General features: G+C 44.0%; 1 protein-coding gene across 5 annotated transcripts in view; it reads right to left on the bottom strand.

Annotated features, from left to right (window-relative positions):
• Cpne4 (copine 4) overlaps positions 1-19436 on the bottom strand; it is a 597421-nt gene that overhangs the window by 151186 nt on the left and 426799 nt on the right. For all 5 annotated transcript variants that reach the window (XM_050139472.1, XM_050139476.1, XM_050139473.1 and 2 more), the window contains one exon: positions 653-832. In XM_050139472.1, the coding sequence (XP_049995429.1) occupies positions 653-832 (180 nt within the window). The remainder of the gene's footprint in view (positions 1-652; positions 833-19436) is intronic.

Genomic DNA, 19436 nt, shown 5'->3' with positions numbered 1-19436 from the left:
TCATGTTGTGCTGACCCCCAACCATAAAATTATTTTGTTGCTACTTCAAAACTCTAATTTTGTTAGTTATGAGTCATAATGGCGTGTAATTCCAAAGGGGTCATGACCCACAGGTTGAGAACCACTACCTGGTCACATAATCAGAGCCGGATTTTTGTTTGATCAAAGGAATCTAATGATGATATTTACTTCACATTCCCACTAGGATTAAATTAAAGTATCTATATTTAGTCCCTTTCTTGGGTCATTGTATGTGTTTTTCTGCAGAGACTTGGAATAAATTTGAATGAAGAACGTGTGTGAGTCTTACAGTTCAGTTGGGAGATGGGAAGTCTGTAAAGAGATAGGATTCTATGAACAGGTCCAAGAATAGAGGATGGTGCCCAACACACAGTTGTTTAAATGACCAACACAATGAGGACATTCAGAAAGGAAGATAATTAACGTTCCAAAATAAGTAATATCACCTATTTGTATGATCATCCTCTTGTAAATATTATAAATAGAGCAGTAGTCAGAAAATGTTGGAAAATGCAAGAGTTTAAAAAAAGAAAGAAGGAGAACTAAAGGAAGGAAAGATCAGGTGTGGGGAGGAAGGCTAAGGGGAGGAAGGCCTGCAGATGGGAGGGTCCAAGCGACATTGCCTGCCTACCTGGCCAAGCGTGCACTCCATGCCACCCAGGAAGTCAGCCTCCTTCAGCCCATTGTGGTTGCTGCTGATGTCATGGACTTCAAACCGGAGACGCTGAACCTCTTCAAAGTAAAAGTCCACCGTAAACAGTTTGGAGTACACCGGGTTTATGCAGGTACGGATCACCTCCGTCCTGTCCACCTGAAAGAAGAAAGAGAAAACCCACAGGGATTAGGATTTTGTTATCAACCTTCAGGCAGATTAATCTTGTGGCACATCCCTGTGTTCCAAACTATAAATACCCTCCGGAGAGTCCTTAGGGCTGGCAAACTGAAACTCTGCCAGCTACTCCAGAGAATGAAATAAGTGCTGGTGCATACAATTTTACTAGACACGACAGTCTGAGGTTCCGTGGTTGGAGATTTCAATCATGCTATAGGGACTGGGTGATGGAATAGAATGAGACCCTCGTTAGCAGAGGAGAGCCTGAGAGAACATCTGGGCCCAGTCGGAAAGACATCTGTGATCAATTAGTGATGTCTGCTGAGCACAGTGATGGCAAATGATAGGCTAGCTGTCTCATTTCAGCCAAGTCTACTCTAATAGCGGGTTTCCATCTCAAGATTCCCAGAGCAACGAAGAGGAAGGCCGTGAGAATGAAGATCAAGCTGCCTTTGTTATCACGTACGCTCGTCAATAGGCAGGCATTCACCCATTCACTGCAATCCCTAGTCCTTCATTTCTCATCAGCGAACTGGCAACTAGAGGAGAGGAGGATGAGAGGCGGTTACTGTTCCAACAAGCCACGAGCTGTCCTTCCTGTCTCCTGTCTGGCCCCTCCTCCCAGATCCAAATCTTTGAAAAGGTTGACCTCAATACAAGAGTTTCCTGGGCTCTTCTGGGAGGGGTCTGTAAAAAGAGGGCTGGGCAGGCTTTGAGAGAGGGGGGGAACAGAGAGATTCCAACCAGCCCACACACATGCATCACAGTCTCTTCCCCTCCATCCATCCCGAGAGCTTGTGCTGGGACCTGGTGACACCAGCCCTCATCTTTCCTTGCCCTCTCCACCTCAGGCTTTGTTACTGTTTATTTTTAAGGTTTTAGAAATTATTATTTTAATATGTGTATGTGTGTCTTTGTGTGCATGTGTATGTACTACGTGAGTGTGTTGCTTGCAGACTTTAGAAGGCTATGCTGTATCTCCTGGAGTAGTCATGAATCGCCTGATGTAGGTGCTGGTGACTGAACTCGGGGCTTCCATTAAGTCATCTCCTCAGCCCCTATTTCTTATTTTTGAGGCAAGGTCTTTCTGGGTAGGATGGTTGGGCATAACTATGCATCTAGACAGACCTGGAATTTATGGTAATTCTCTTGCCTCAGTTTCTCCCTGAGTGCTAGGGTTACAGGCATGCAGTGCCATATCTGGCCTTTTGTTCCCATCTCTTGCCCAGTCAGATCAAAGGTGGTCATGGCATTTTGCTGTGATACTCCTAATGTCTTATCTGCCTGGGTTAGCTCTTTGCTCTTGTCCCAGGAGAGTTTAACTCTCTAGGGGCTCAGCTTCGCAGGCTGGGCTTTCTCTGGTTCTGTTATCAGTTTCCCGCCCAGATCTGGGCCACTACGTTTCTTCTCTTTTTCATTCGTCACACGAAGCTATTAATGTTCTTGGAAACCTGAAAACAAGATCTTCCAGCACTTTCCAATGGGAGAGAGCGGTTCTTCGTGCTCCACAAATCAACAGAAGCCCGCTGCTCCTACAGCGTGCCAGCTCTCAAGTAGACTCGTCTGCTGCTTCTCAAGCGCTGGTGCTTAGCACAAATTAGACCACCACGTCCCTGCTTTCCCATAGGTAAGGGAAATCGCAACCTTCCAGAGGAAAAAGGCCTCAACCCTGTCATCCGTGCCTGTGTTGCTGTGCCAAGACTAGGAGAGTCTTGCTCCATCTGTCCCCCACAACACTTCGTGCAACGTCTTGACCCGGGCCCTGGCCGCCTGCCTTCTCATGCTGGATTCTGTGTGAGGGAACCTAAGGATGAGGGGCACCTGTTGTGCGTACACAGGTGAGCAATCCAGGTTTCAAGGAAAATGAAGACCTTGCCCTTGTTGTGTCGCTATGCGTGCATCAGAAGGCCCTGTCTTAGGGCCACTGTAGTTAGGATTTTATAAGTTGTTGCTCAGATTGGTAGTTATTTAACTATTCTGACACCTCATGATTCAGCTCCTATTTTAGATGAATTTTACACTATACATAAACACATATGCATATACACATGTGTACATATATGTATACACGCATATATACATACATACACACTTAACACACAGATATAAACTCATTTGGGGGCAGAGTTGATGCTTCCACCGACTGCCAGTACAAGAATTTGCTGGCATAATTTTTGACTGATGTATTTCTTGTTCTGAGTAATGGTAGACATCAGGTTACAAGCTGTGGGTCACCAGTTAAAGGTGACGTGGAGATAGCTCTTTTCCTTCGCTCAGTGTGTTTCCCCCCTCCATCTCCAGTGGATAAAGGGCTGTTTTCTCTTCTCCATTTGGACAAAGATGTCAGAACAGCTGACAACCTTTCTGCATTCCTCTCCATGGCCAGGGGCTTCCACACTAAGAGAGGGCAAACACTCCACAGGCTTTGTATGTCCTTTCAAGCCCTTCTCCATCTCTCACGGGATGGCTTCAATTGGCCCTGAGGGACCTGTTTTATTTTAACATCTGGTCCAAATGCATAAAGTAATGAATCACAAAACGAGAGTTAAGTGTATTCATTTGGTATCTTTTGATAGAGAAGTTGGTTACAGGTAGATTTGACCTCTTCAGGGCAGAGAAAAGAATATATTCTCCCATTGTGATTGAACAAAGAGTATCTTGGACAGGCTCAAATGATGAGAGACAGGAGATGGAGACTCTGGTTTTTGTTACTTGAGTTAGACACTTCAGTTGACACAAATGGGTCATTTTTTTTAATTTTCAAGTGTAATTCACACACTAAAATATGGTTCATATTGGCATTAAGCTACACATCTCAATAGGCTACTCAAGGTGAGCCACCAGTATGCGACCCTATCCCATGGAAATGAGAAGTGGGAAGAAATGAAGTAATATGTATGTACTTGTGGAGATTATGATCTGCAATAATAATCGGCAGCCACTTGGAACCCCGAGAACAGAGTGCTCAGGATGCAGAGGGAAGACGGTGAGGAGAGTGCTCAGGAAGGTTCTAAGTTTTCTGCACCCCCAGGCATTACGAGAGATGCATCATCCTTCTGGAGGCTGAAGACAGAGTTCCCAGAGCAATAGCCTCGAGCAGCGCATGCTCCTCTGTGAGGGATGTCCCATTCAAGGCAAGCGTCTCTAAAGATCCTTACTAACTGGTACTATCAGCTCCCACAAGGGAACAGTCCTTAAAACCCCAACCCCTGACTCTGTTTGCATGAGTAGAGGGTGGGACCCAGCAGTGCAGAGTCTTAAAAGCTATCCAGGCAGAACTGCATCTCCTGTGGGCTGGGCTTGAAGGTGTGAGCAATCACTCTCTGCATGTCCTAGGCAACTGCGCTGTGGACTTGGCCAGTCTGTGAGAAACAAGCTGTCCCCCTGTGAGGAGAGGTTCTTATTGTTGTTAAAGTGTGGTTTAATCTTGCTTGTTCTCTGCCACCGGGTTTGCAAAGGCATCAGTGCGTATCTAGCTCCTCTCTTCCGTCATCATCATGAATCCTATATCCATATTGCGTTTGAATTCTCAGGACATGCTCATATCCATTTAAATAATTTATTTGTTTATGTGTGTGTCTACACTTGAGGGCACTTTTTGCCAAGATCAGAGGATGCTTTGTAGGAGTCGGTTCTCTTCTCCCATCTGTGGGTCTGGGGAACTGAACTTGGCTGCAGGTGCCTTTACCCACTGATCCACCTCTCCAGCTCTCATGCAAATCCATGTGCTAACTTGGTTTTTTTCAGCAACTGTGTGGGGTAGCATAATACTGTTTTCCACCCAAGACAATTCCTGGACAATGTGCAAGGTCCTAGATGATAATGTAGGCTCTTGATACTCAGCCTGCTGACTGGCTGCATCGCCTGGCCCTTATTTCATGTCTATTCATGTCCCTCATGGAAAGGCAAGCGTGGCTAGGTTATGGAGAGATGGGAAGAGAACCCAGCCTCAAATAATCACAGGTAATGATGCTCTTTGAAAACATTTAGTCTCAAGTGGTTTTTAATACAGTGACTTTCAAATAACTAATATTTTTCACATGGACACTCATTTAAAACACTGCCAGTGTTACTGAGGCATAATTGTCACTAAGAGTAGTCAACATTTTTATAAAGTTTCTTTTCTGTGCGTGCTCAAGTATATGCATGTAGACCATATGAATGCAGTGCCTAAGGAAGCCAGCAGAGGGTGCAAAACCACATGCTTAGAACTGGTGTTACAGGTGGTGTTACAGGTGAGTGCTGAAAACGAAACCCAGGTTCTTAACAAAAATAACAAATATTCTTACTCACTGAGTCAGCTCTCCAGCCCCAAGAATTCTTCTTTAAAATGTTCAATTTAATGTTTTTTATATATACTCATATTTGTAAAACTATAGCCATGGTCAAGGCTGTGAATGCATCCCCATCTCTCCAAGCGTTCTCATTATAACCTCCTCTCAGCTCCCTACCCCATCCTCAGGAAACTGGCATTTGCTTTCTGTCTGCATAGATTGTTTGTAACCCCTGTATCATAACACAAACACTATACAACAGGCATATTAACATATACATATGACATATATTTTTGTCTTTCAGCCAGCATATTTATTTTGAGTTTTGTTCATTGTTGTCATATGGCTTGTTCATCTGGAAGGTGGAAATAGCTCGTTTGGAAAATTCTCACATGCAATCAGGAGCTGAATTTGCTACTGAGAACCCACATGGGTAATGGGCGTGATGACATACATGTACAACCCCAGTGCCATGGGGAAGGAGGAAACAGGCAGCTCCTTAGGTTTGCTGGCCAGCCTAGCCTAATAGACAATCTTTGGTCCAATCAGATATCCTGTCTCAAAAATAAGGTGGATGGCTCCTGGGGGAAAATGCACAAGGCTGTGTTCTGGTCTTTGCAAGCATGTGCACCCTCATATAGGTGCACCTCCACAAACATGCACCCCTTTTTTGTGGGTTCCACAATTCCACTATTGGTCATTCAGAGGGTTTCCAGTTCTTGATTATTGCACATAAACCTGCAAGTCTCTTTATGTGCAAACCTTTGCATGGACGTGTTGTTTATCTTGTAGATACATGCCTAGGAGTGGAAGAGGTGTATTTAACTTTTCAAGTTTGAGTAGGTAGGCAGTGCTTCCATTGTGGGTTTAATTTGCATTTTCCCTAAACCAATGATGCCTGAAATCGTTTCATAAGTGATTTGTCATCTGAATGCCCACTTTGGAAGTAGCCATTCAAATCTCTGGCAAGCAGTTGCTTGGCTACTCATCCTTATGATAACAAGATTATATACTCAGCAGGAGAAAGAGAGCCAAATGTTCCTGTTTAGACATAGCTTACAAGTAAAAAGTTGGATTTGAACCCAGGCAGTTGAGCTCTGGAGCTGGCATGTTTAGCCTTGTTCATGTTAATCACTGGTCTTGCAAACCTAAAGCTTTTCTTCATAAATACCCTCCCACCAAGCTTCAGGACCTGAGTTCTAGTCCTAGGACCTACACGGGAGAAGGAGAGAACAGACGCCTGCAGGTTTGACCTCTGTGTGCACACTGGGACATGTGTGGTCCCTAATAAATAAATACAAAGTTAAAAATTCACTGGTGTGAGTGAGGAAGAGGGAAAGGTGGGCACCTGTCCCTGAGGCCAGTCAATAATGCTTTGGAGTTTCTAGGAGAATACAGAACTTTGTTCCCATTAAACCCTGGTGAAGAATGACATCACAGACCAGAGAACTTGACCAGGGCCCCAGGGAAAGCTCCAAACTAGATATTTCCTCAGACTGATATTCTCTAAGTATTCTCTTTTCCATATTTATTCAGGGTGGATAGAGAGAAACTAATTTTCTCAGAATGAAGAACGGATAAGCTTAGGCACTAGAAAGAAAGGAGCTATTACAGGCAGTTTTTCAAACCATATTAACTTCCAAGAGGGTATATTAAACCACATAAAATCCTGATACTAAAACAGATGGCTGGGCCGGCAGAAAAATACACTGCTCTGTCCCTGGACCTCAGCTGTCGCCAAGCACCTGCAAGAATCTGTGTCTCCTTTAAGCTACCCACCTAGAGGCACTTACTTAAAGCAATCCCGGAAAATGACTGCACCCTTCTTTCTAGAAACATCCAGCCAGGTGCCTCTCAGAGATTCCCCTCCAAACCGGGCACTCTTTATCTGCCCTGCGGTAAAACCTCCCAGCTTTGTAGAGCAGGCTGAGCAGGCTGGGGAGGGGCTTTCTCCTACTGGTAGTTCACTGAGCCCTCCTTCCCTTCCTGTCCTCTGCCCTACACTTGATCACCTCTCGATATCAGAGCCTGTGGTGCTAGAGGTGTTCTGTTTTAGGGTCCTGGAATCAACTCTGCTGTTGAACACACAGCTGGATGTTGCTATCACAATGGACACACCCTGAGGCTTTGATATTGTTCAAAACAGCCAGCAGAATTGCACCACCTTGCCTGGAAGTGTGGTCCAAAATTTAGCTACATAAGTGCCGCTCGGCTGGTGCCTTCGGAGACGCCTACAGTGTCAGCAATGGGCCGCAGGTGTCTGCTCCATCTATCCTGTAGGCTACCAGCTCTGTGAATTTGGAACATTCAATCATGCAATGGGCTGGCATATACATGCAGCCTCAACTATGCCGTCAGGTACTGAGTGCCTCCGTCCTCCACAGTCCACTTTTCCCTCTCACAGACACTCAGCTGGTCAGGCTCCAGGTTCCTGATTACTATTCCAAGCCCTATTGCCTCGGGTCTCTGCTCAGTTATCTCGGAGGCCCTGTCACTGTCTTAGAGTAGCTTGATAGAACTTTGCATGGTGTTCCAATGTAGCCCAAACGGCAGCAACTAGCCACATGCGTCTCACTAAACTTGAAATGGGGCCAGTGGGACCTAGGAACTGATTTTTATATTTTACCTGAATGTAATTATTCTAGATGTAAATACTCGTGGGTGGACAACCCCGTTCTAGCCTGTGTCAGATCTGTCTCCCCGTGGCTTAGTGAAAGCCTGTATGATATGCATGCACTCGTATAATGAGGCTGGGGGTTCCCAGATGGTTTCAATATAGGGCAGTAATTCTCGAGCCTTGCTGTATCTTCAAGCCACTTGGGGGATTTTCCAGACCAATTAAATTAACATTCCCTAGGGCTGAAATGTAGGCACCAGCAGTTCATAAATCTACCTAGGTGATTCCAATGTGTAGTTAAATTTTAGAACCAGCAACTTATTATCGGCCGTGTTGATTCAGCTCCAAAGAGAAAAAAGAGTACGGACCAGACCTACTCTTTGTGTGAGACCTACTGTGGGCACCACACTTTTTACACTAAGACAATCCAATATCTTTAGAGTTAGGGGAATAGTCTTGCTAGTGGATTTTGCTTGCTCCCTCCTTTCTCTGTGTAGCAAATTGGGCAATGACCCTGTCTCCCACCCCACCACTCTGGCTGATTCAAGAATAACAATACCTCCCCCCCCCCTCCCGTGTGCCATGTCACAGTGAGAGAAGCTTCTCAGTATTGCTATTCCAGTGCACCAAAACATCTCCTGACAATTCCTTCAATGTCACCTGCACAGCTCAACAGGGACCCTTCACTGACTCCCCCCCCCCCGGGGGAACTCTGATCAGTTCTATGGTATTTTATGTTTTGCTATCCACCCATGAGTATTTAGTTTCCTATGGATCAAACATTCCATAAAAATCCTACTAATGCCAACAGAGGTAAATATGTGGCTGGTGGCTCCTAAATTTTATTGGCTTTTAAGATTTGGGAACTTCCAGCTGTAATACCCATGGTCAGCTCTCTTCAGCAGCAGTACCCTGGGCCACAGCCAAGTTCAATAGGGGCCACAAAACACATCTGCAGAGCAACTTAGTGTGCTCCATAGTTATGCTAACCACTTCACATACCTCTTCCCACATAGCTATCCCAACGTCATATGTTTTATAACATCACATGTGTCTATGTTTTACACACGAGGAAACGTAGGTCGGAAAGGCTAACTGTGCGATTGACCCAACTATTAAAGGATGGGATGTAGCTAGAATCTCCTTCGGAGCTCTTTCCTGAGGCAAGACTCCACTCCTGGAGAAGATCAATCTATCCAGGTATCATCTCCCCACAACTCTCTCAGAAAAGGCCATATTGATAGATCAGTATTCCACATGCTTTCTGAGATAGGAACAACTATCCTATCCTGTCCAACTCCAGCTGGGCAACTGTCCCTTAGAAATCTGCTCAGTGCGGCTGCTGAGTGTCCCAGCAGGACCCTCTTGGGTTTTGGATCTTAAGTTTTCTCATTCTTCTTCCTCTTCCTGATGTATTTTACTCAAGTTCTTGAGTATATGTGTATATGTGAGTGTGTGTGTGTGTGTCCATGTGTGTGCAGGTGTACTCACCCTTGTGAATACATGTGTAAGTCAGAGTTTGACATCAGGATGTCTCATGACAATCTGACTGGTTGCCTAGCAAGCCTTTGGGATCCTCCTGGCTCCTCACCCTCTCCACACACTACTCACCAAGCTTCTGACCTGGGAGTTATGAGGTCTGATCTTAGATCCATCTGCTTGGGCAGAAAGCATTTTTCCTGCCAAGCCTTCTCCCCAGCTTGACTTTTCAAGTTCTTCCTATTTAGACGGGGACCTCTCTCCAATGGCTCAGGAGACATGCAGATGCTCCAGGTCCAGTGTGCTTAAAAGAATCTACTGCAAAAGGAAGGATCCGTTTTAAATTAGGCTGTCTTTGCCTGCTCACTGCGAAGAAAGGACAGAATGTTCCAGAATCAAGTGCAGGAATGTGGTGGACTGTGCCTACACAAAGTGAAGCCAGGGTCAGATCTTGAGCACAGGGGAGCATGGGGGCTCACCCCACTCAAGTGCAAAGCAGTGGAGCAGTGTTCATTTCGCACAGGATGTTGGCTATTAATAGGATGTTCCCATCGTATGGACTCTGGCACCTCCGCAGAGTTCTCCAGAGAGGTCATTCGAGGTTGGAGAGCCTTGTTTTTCTTCTTCATTGGTATTTGAAAACAGTGCAGGAACTCCCCTGCGGGATGGTGCATGCACATCTCAAGCCCAGCAATCACCAGACAGAAGGTGTGAAGGTGAGATGGGGGGGAGGGGGGGTCCCTCAGCCCTCTTCACTATGGGTGTCCTGTGCAAGGTTCTGCAGCTATCCTGTAGCTTTCTCGTCTACCCTAACTTCTTTAGAATAATCATCCATTCTGCTTATGAGTCAATTCCTAATTGTGCTGATTGTGAATCAACCACAGGGTCCAAATGGACCCGTTCAGGGGGTCCTCAAACTCACAATTTTTCCTTGGCTTTCTAATGCCTGGATTACAGGCATGAACCACAACACCCGGCTTCGTCATTTAAAAATTTCTTATTTATTACGTTAATTTGTGTGTATGGGTGTTTTTGCCTGTGTGTATGTCTGCGCTCCACATACATGCCTAGTGCCTGAAGAGGCCAGAAGAAGGTGTTGGAACTGAAACTTGACACACAGATGGTTGTGAGCTGCCATGTGGGTGCTGGGAATCAAACCTAGGCCTTCTGGAAAAGCAACTAGAGGTTTTAACCACTGAACCACCTCTACAGCTCCTCAGATTTTGAATGTAAGCCATTGGCAGCAGTCGTTTTAGGTATATTATTGAAGCTGAGAACAGTGGGTTTCTCCTGCCCTTTAATTCTGAGCCATCAGTGGGAACACAGAGTCCGGAAGGTATTTCCGACTGTCTGTGAACCTTGTGAGAATGATCCCTCAGCAATGTCATCAGGGAGCAGTTAGGTGGCTCCCTGCCACATGGATGTCATTGCTTGGGTGTTTTCTGATTCCATTTTCAGAAGAAGGAACTATAACCTACAGAAATGGAAATGATGATCTTAAATTTCTCTAGCTACACATCGACAGTTGAGCTATGCTGGTTCCTTGACTTCTGAGGCTTGTTCTCCACCTCCCCCAACTCTCTAGTCCATGACTTTCTATACAACATACTCAGAGGACCTGGTAACCAGCATTAATTCTAAACATAAATCCATGCATACATTCATTCAGCCTTCGGCGGGTTTTGTCAGTGAAAGCCAACCTCTTACAACAACTGAAACAAATTACAAAAGGAGAAAAAGATTCCTTGAAGGAATCAACACTGTGGAAGCAGGCAATGCCAGGAAGCAGGGTCCCTGCAGCGGGCCAGGTTATTCACCTTTACTACTTGAACAGTGTGGGGAAAGGACCTCAAACTACATCAGACTGGGATGGCCAACTGCCAGAGACTGCATGGGTGGGTGTCATGGGTATCCTCAAATTCAAAGTCTCAGTGACTCTGGCCAAAACATTAGTCCTGCAAGCAGCTATCACTAAAGGCTTCTGAAGTTAGAGACGCTGAGAAAGTGTTTTCCACTGTGTTGGCGTGGTCTCACAGCAGCTATTGGTTGGAGGGGCGGAAAGACCTCCCGCAACACCACTGTGTTCAGATCTCAGAACGTCACGTATCAGGATACCTATGTTAAAATCTGTTGTGCTCTGGCTGGGCAAGGTGGTGCACATCTTTAATCCCAGCACTCGAGAGGCAGAGGCAGAGACAGATGGATGTTTGAGGTCAGACTGGTCTATACAGTGAGTTCCAGGGCAGCCAGGGGTATCCAGAGAAACCCTGTCTTGAAAAACAGATTTGAGTTCTGCAGTAAATAAATATTCTGCCTTTTCTGACGTTTCCATACATATTTATCCCTCATTTTTCTTCTTAAAATATATACATGTTGATATCAAAACATTTCAAGGAGTTTGTACCAAAATATTAGTAAATTAGGTATCTGTTCAATATCTTGGGTATTTTCTGAGTAAAAATGTTAAAAAAATAAGTGAAATCAGTTAATTTATGTATCCTTCATATACTGTCAGAAACCATAACTTATTCAATATTTTCATATCAAAGCAATAAACAAATGATTATTAGCTTCTGAATGCATAAATACTAAACATATGATGTTTATGTTTTATATAAACACATGTTTATGTTCCAATAGCTCCTGCCTCTAGTATTCCTTGTTGTCTCTCCTGACCAAGTTCTTCTCTCATCTCTTCCCTAAACTCCTACCAGAAGCCACACTCCAGTTACAGGTTACCACAGTTTCTTACTATCGTGACACTTTAGCCCAAAGGTGAGAAGGCAGTTGGCAGAAACACCTAGGTTTCTTTGGAGTAGGGCCTGGATCTCAGTGTGTACACAGAGCCTACTGGCTTTTGTCTATGCTTGGTGGGGTCACACAGCTTTGTCGGGTGAGTGTCACATGACTTGTCCATGTGACAAATTGGAGACACCCAGGTAGCGGTCACTAACTGTACACCTGGATTTTGTCACCACAGAGGCTCAGTAACCCACGCCTAATCCTTTTCATGTTCAACCGTGATTCTTTCTCTTTCCTAGTTTCTGGAACACTTCCCCTGGAAGTCGGGAACTTTCAGTTTTACACACTGCTGCTTTAAAGGTCACAGCTGTGTGAAGGGGATGAGAGGAAACACTGTGGGGTGCACACCCCGAGTTTAGGAGCACAGTGGGGTGCACACCCCGAGTTTAGGAGCACAGTGGGGTGCACACCCCGAGTTTAGGAACACAGTGGGGTGCACATCCCGAGTTTAGGAGCACTGTGGGGTGCACACCCGGAGTATAGAAGCTGCAATCTCTTTCTTGAACACTACAATGTTCTAGACTATTACAGGTGATAACTCCCTCTTCACTCAGGTGATTTAAGCTGTTCCATATATCACCAAAACCTCCAAATGTCCCACTTTTTAAACACCGGAAATGGTCCCTGGTGGACAAACAGGATCGGTAGTCAGGAGATTAATTTCAGTGGAGTATTAATTCATGAGCAGCCATTCGGGTAAAATGAATCATCATGACAACGACCCTAAGATTGTCATCAATAATGGCTCTATTAGAAGAGGTTAAAACGTGTTTTTTCCTTTTCCCGTTTTTAACTGTGCCACCCAAAGGCTTAAATAAGTACATATGTCTTGTCACAAATCCATTGTTTTCAAGTCTCGCCTCGAGGCATCTCCCACGCATGTGTGACATCACTCCTGCTCATCTTTCACGGCTCTGTTGGCACACCGAAGAGCTTTTGCTGCTGGGCCCTTCACAACCAACACTGTCAGTAAGCCAGACCAGGTCTGTGAGTGGTGGTCCTGCCAATCACACCATCATCACCATCAGCATCACTGAAATGATCATCAGTTACCAATCCTCACCGCACATGCGCACTGCACAAACATGAACCTCGCAATCTGGTGCTAGCGAAGCCTCCACAAGTCAAGCTGTTGCTTTATAGTAAAATTTTCAAGTAATAACTGGAGTTCTCTGAAGGCCTACACAGTTCTGTGCTAAATTTCTGATATTCATTGGCTCTGTGAAACTATGAAATAGGCTTCTGTTTGCTTCTTGCTTACAGGGCTAGGGATTTCCAAAAACGTAACTTAAAATGTATGCCTTTGTTACATAAAGGGTCTACACGTGGCCTTCCAGAAACTGTTTTTCCCTTTTGATAACAACTAAACCATTTCTTTCTTACATCTTATTTATTTTTATATAGCAAATTCTTTTCTAAACTTTAATTTCCATGCATTAACTCAGGGAAAGTGTAATGAATTTATGTCATTTTTTTCAGGTCTGGATGAGGCCCTACAAGTTCAGTTTTACTCTTGGCTCATGCATCCATCTCATAGCAGAGTCCGAGGTATGGTAGAGGCTCTACTCAGGGTTGAAAGCCTGGGACCCACAGGGAGACATTCTGTGGGTGGCAGCTGGGACTTATGGAGTCCTGCACTGGAGGCTCTCCTGCTACAACTCAGAGAAAGAGAGAGAAAAACCAATGTGCTCATAATGAGCATCTTCAGATGAACAGTGTGTGTGCTAAACGCAAGTGACTTTTCATTGTCATCATAAACAGTTCTGCTAATTCAATGTAGACAATTTATTTGATCTGACAGTTATTACAAGAGATGGGATAAATGTTTCTCATATATGTACAAAAAGACAACAGACTTTTAGGAGTTAACAGCATAGACCAGAATGAAGCCATTTTGGTTCCATACAGGTAAGATCTTCCAGTATTAGAAAGATCAAATAAAATTAATCAAAAAAAGATCAAGGAATTACTTAGTGGGCAGGGAGCTGAGACTTTCTAAAAAATAGATACGAGGTAGGAGGAATGATTTAAAATGCATGCTGTTTCTCCCAAAACTGAGTATATGTTTTAATAATTCATTTTTATGTGTATTGGTATTTTGCTTTCAGGCATGTCTGGGTGAGGGTGTCCCATCCCCTGGAACTGGAGTTGCAGACAGTTGTGCGCTGCCAGGTGGGTGCTGGGAATTGAACTCTGCAAGAGTAGCCAGCATTCTTAACTGCTGAGCCATCTCTCTAGCCCCACAATTTGGAGTTTTAATTCCACAACTGGATCCAAATGTGGGCTTTTCAGACCCAGGCTTTGATTGCAGGAGAGCGGCTAGGTTTGAGCCCCTATAGAAATCTATACCGTGGTTTGGAATATCTCTAGCCTTACTTATCTCTACTGCAGAAAAAATGAAAACTAAAAATTCAGAAACAGTGATCACTATAAGAAACTAGATCTATAAATAGATTAAAAGAGGCTGTGGACTCCGAAAAGAAAAAAAAAACATATCTTTTCAAAAGAGAAGAGAAACAGAAAGAATAAAAAGTTCTAGATGTGGTGGTGCATGTCTGTAATTCCAGCACTCATGAGAAAGAGGTACGAGGATCACAAGTTCAAGGCCAGCCTGGGCTACATAGTAAATTCTAGATCAGACAGGGATACATAGAAATATTTCATTAAAAATATTTCCAAACAAAACCCACAAACAAGAAACAACAATGAAAGGGCAAAAATCCAGCAAGAGAGCTAGGGAGATAGTGCAGTGGATAGATAGAGTTTCTGTTGTGCAGTAATGAGGACATGAATTCAAACCTCGAGCATCCATGTGAAAGGGGGCTGGGGTAGTGTGAGTCTGAAACCCCAGCACCAAGGGAGAGTAACTGAGGAATTCTTGTAGCTTGATGGTCAGCCAGTTTAGCCAGCTGCTGAGTTCCAGATTCAGAAGAGATCTGGTCTCAGATAAGGATGGTAGTGATACAGGAAAATATCTTATATTCTAATATTGACTTCTGGTCTCAATCTGTACATGCATAGGTGAGTGCACAGCACACTACACACACACACACACACACACACACACACGAAACCCAAGGGAAATCCTTTGAAAAACAAAATGAATTAGACCAACACCTCACAGTCTGCTTACAGATGATCAGAGGGAAAGTACAATGGCAGACGCAGCAAAGATGAAAAGAATATTATGTATAAATTATTTCCCAGATAAATGACTTCTTAAACAATATACAATCTTTTTAAACAAAATATAAGCTACTTAAATGCACCTAAGAGAAACAGAAAAGCTTGAACAGACCAGTAAGTATGGACGAGCCTGTGAAGGTGACTGGATCCACGGTGGAAAAGGCACTGGGACCAGATGGGCTCACAGCTGAGGTTTATTTAACCTTTACAGGGTGGGTAATTATGGTGTTACTCCAACAGTTTCAGGCCAGACCGAAAGCCAGGCAGCTCACTAATTAATTTCATGGCAGAAGCAAAAATTTAATAGCAAAACTTGATCAAGAACAGGAGAAAATAGGAAATATTTTCAGTATATACCAGCCCCATAGGGAACATCAGTGCAAAACTGTGGTAAAAGGGAATTGGGTTCCAATTCCGATTGTGGTTCCACATGACCACCACATCTACAGCCGTGAAAATGATGCTGAGTGAGAGATGGAGGGCTGGAAACCACTTAAAACAACTAGAGAAAAACCACATCTAAAGAGAAGTCACAACTAAATAGGATAAGCAAAACAATGAGAGTATTACAATTAAAATAAACAAGGAGTAGGAAAGCTCATTATTATTCTTATTCCTGTCTAGACTACCATTTGAAAGCAATATGACAAGAAAATGTTAACATAGGCGGACCCTTACAAAAAATGAGCTAAAATAATTCCTTGCTGCTAATTATAGGAATCTACATCCGAATGTTCTCACTCATATTTGGTTTCTAGCCATAAATAAAGGACATTGAACCTATAATTCGGGTTCTTAGAGAAGCTAAATAAGAAGGAGAACCCAAAGAAAATCCTGAATATTTCTCCTGAATATTAAACTTCATCAGGCGATGAAAGGAGACAGAGACAGAGAACCACATTGGAGCACCGGACTGAAATCTCAAGGTCCAAATCAGGAGCAGAAGGAGAGAGAGCACAAGCAAGGAACTTAGGACCGGGAGGGGTGCACCCATACACTGAGACAATGGGGATTGGGAACTCACCAAGGCCAGCTGGCCTGGGTCTGAAAAAGCCTGGGTCAAAACTGGTCTCGCTGAACATAGCGGACAAGGAGGACTACTGAGACCTCAAGAACAATGGCAACGGGTTTTTGATTCTACTGGACCTATTGGTTTCGTGGGAGCCTAGGCAGTTTCGTGGATGCTCACCTTACTAGACCTGGATGGAGGTGGGTGGTCCTTGGACTTCCCACAGGGCAGAGAACCCTGATTGCTTTTTGGGCTGACGAGGGAGGGGGACTTGATTGGGGGAGGGGGAGGGAAAGGGGAGGCGGCGGTGGGGAAGAGACAGAAATCTTTAATAAATAAATAAATTAATTAAAAAAAACAATTAAAAAAAAAGGAAAAAAAAGAGACACTCAATAAGTCTGTCGGGCTTCATAAAAAGGGTTTGGCAAATACTCAGGAATGGACATGGGAATGCTAGTATATTTATTAACATCAAAAAATGTAAATCTCATAAATATATTTTTATAATATTTAGTATTAAATTTTCATTCAAAATTTGCAAGAATAAAAACAATCCCATCCCCTTTACCCAGTTTCTCCCAACAGTAACTCCCTGCAATAAAAAGTGTAATGACTTGATATTCAGTATTGCTAAGCCTTCCATTTGCCATTTATAGCCACTTCTGCGAGAGCCAAACCAAAGGCCATGGCAGGCTCCTAGTGACCTTGTCAGAGTCCTCAGTTTGGGTTCACTAGGAATGAACAGGCTGAGCAGGCAGTTCTTGGGAAAGCCTTAACCCAGGGGCAACCAATCAGGGGGGCCGACCCACAGCCTTGTGCTAGCTTAAGAAAACTAGTAAGAGCTCCTCCCACCCTGCAGCTGGACCGCCCCTAACCACTAAAACCAGCAACCAGTCCTATAACAACCTGAGTCCCTTGGAACTCTCCTCACCAATCATTCTAAAGACTAACTCACCCACCCTGGAGTTCTCCTGATTCCCCTTGCTTAAAAGGGGCCTGCAAGCATCACCAGGTCTCTCCATTTGCTCATTTGCTTGATGGTTGACCCCTTGCATGCATGGATATTCTCAAAAAATAAACGCTCTTACTGACTGCACGTGTGACTGGTGATCTTTTTGTGGATCTTCTCACTGACTCTAAGAACTTCCACTCTTTCCATCTCTTCATCTTGTGTGTGTGTGTGTGGGGGGGTGTTTGTGTGTGTGGATGTGCGTGCATGTCTGTGTGTACACACTTGGGTGTTACCCTTCCTCAGGCACCCATCCACTTTGTTCCTCATGACAGCGTCTTTCATGGGCTTGGCCCTTGCCAACTAGGCTAAGCTGGCTGGTCAGCGAGCCTCAAAGATCCTTCTCTCTACCCCCTTAGGCACTGGAATCGCAAGCCCATTGCCCTGCACCGAGCTCTTTAAACACAGGTTCTGAGGAACAAACGCATACCCTCATGCTTGTAAGACAAACACTTTATGGGCTATCTCTCCCTCCCAATCACCCTCTTTATAACTGCTGGCATCCGCTAGTTTGTTCTCCTCCCCTTCAATTTTGTCCATTAGAAATGTTATTTAAGTGGACTCATATAGTGTGTGAGCTCTGGGACTTCTTCTCTTCGCACCGCACAGCTGTCTAGAGACGTCCAGGCTGTTATCTGCATTGGCAGCCTGTCCTTTATTACACGCAGTGGCACTATGTACGTAGCATAGCTTAGCCATTCACCTATTGAGGAACATCTGCTTTCAGATTGGAGCTATTAGGGATAATGCGCTACAAACACTTGTATGCAGGTTTTCATTTGAGCACAAATCTTAATTTCCCTGGGATAAATGCCCAGGAGTGTAATTGCTGAGTCATGTGCTAGTTGCATGTTAATTTTTGCAGAAACTGACAAATTGTTTTTGAGAATGCCTGCCCCACTTCATATTTCCAGCAGCAGTGTCTGCACGATCCGGTTTTTCCTAAATCCCCTGCAGAATTTGCTTTCACATTTTAGCCATTCTGATAGAAATATCCTTGTGGTTTGTATTCTAATTTCCCTAATTGTGAACACTTTTTCATGTGCTTAATTCCCATCTGTACATCTTTGGTAAAATGTTTCTTCGTGTTTTCTCACTTTCTTTCTTTTTTTTTTTAATTTACTTATTAAATATTTCTGTCTCTTCCCCACCTCCGCCTCCCCTTTCCCTCCCCCTCCCCCAATCCATTCCCCCTCCCTCGTCAGCCCAAAGAGCAATCAGGGCTCTCCGTCCCGTGGGAAGTCCAAGGAAAACCCTCCTCCCTCCAGGTCTTGTAAGGTGAGCATCCAAACAGCCTAGGCTCCCACAAAGCCAATACATGCAATAGGATCAAAAACCCATTGCCATTGTTCTTGATGTCTCAGTAGTCCTCATTGTCCGCTATGTTCAGTGAGACCTGTTTTAACCCAGGCTTTTTCAGACCCAGGTCAGCTGGCCTTGGTGAGTTCCCGATAGATCATCTCCATTGTCCCAGTGTGGGTGCACCCCTCGCGGTCCTGCGTTCCTTGCTCATGTTCGCTCTCCTTCTGCTCCTGAGTTGGACCTTGAGATTTCAGTCCGTGCTATACTGAGTGAGGTAAGCCAGACCCAAAAAGAGGAACATGGGATGTACTCACTCATATTTGGTTTCTAGCCATAAATAAAGGACATTGAGCCTATAATTCGGGTTTTCTCCTTTTCTAACTGGATTGCTGTTTACCATAGAGCTTTGAAATTTTAATTAAAAATTGTTTTAGGTGTATGAATGTTTTGCCTACATGTATGTCTATGCATCACGTTGGATTCTGGGGCTTGTGGAGGTCTGAGAAATCAGATCCTTAGAACTGGAGTTACAGACAGTTGTGAGTCACCACGTGGGTGCTGGGAACCAAATTCAGGTCCTCTGGAAGAGCACCCAATGCTCTTAATTACTGAGTCATTTTTTTTCCAGCCATGGTCTTTTTTTTCTTTTTTCTGTTTTTTTTAAATGAATGAATGAAGTGTATTATTTCATTAATTATTCTATAATTATTTTTAGTTATCTATTAGTTCAATAGCTCACTCAAGACAAAAATCTGTGTATTGACATAATATAATATTTCAAAAGTTTTTTAATTAAAATATATCATTGCATGAATTCTTTTAAAATAGATAGTTTTCTTTTTTTTAAATTTATTTATTTATTTATTAAAGATTTCTGGGTTTTGATCCTACTGCACGTACGGGCT

The sequence above is a fragment of the Alexandromys fortis genome, unplaced genomic scaffold (assembly GCF_014885135.2).
Source record: "Alexandromys fortis isolate MF-2015 unplaced genomic scaffold, M_Fortis_MF-2015_v1.1 scaffold_36, whole genome shotgun sequence".
NCBI lineage: Eukaryota > Metazoa > Chordata > Mammalia > Rodentia > Cricetidae > Alexandromys > Alexandromys fortis.
The sequence above is the reverse complement of the archived record's forward strand: the minus strand, read 5'-3'. Positions and strand labels throughout refer to the sequence as shown.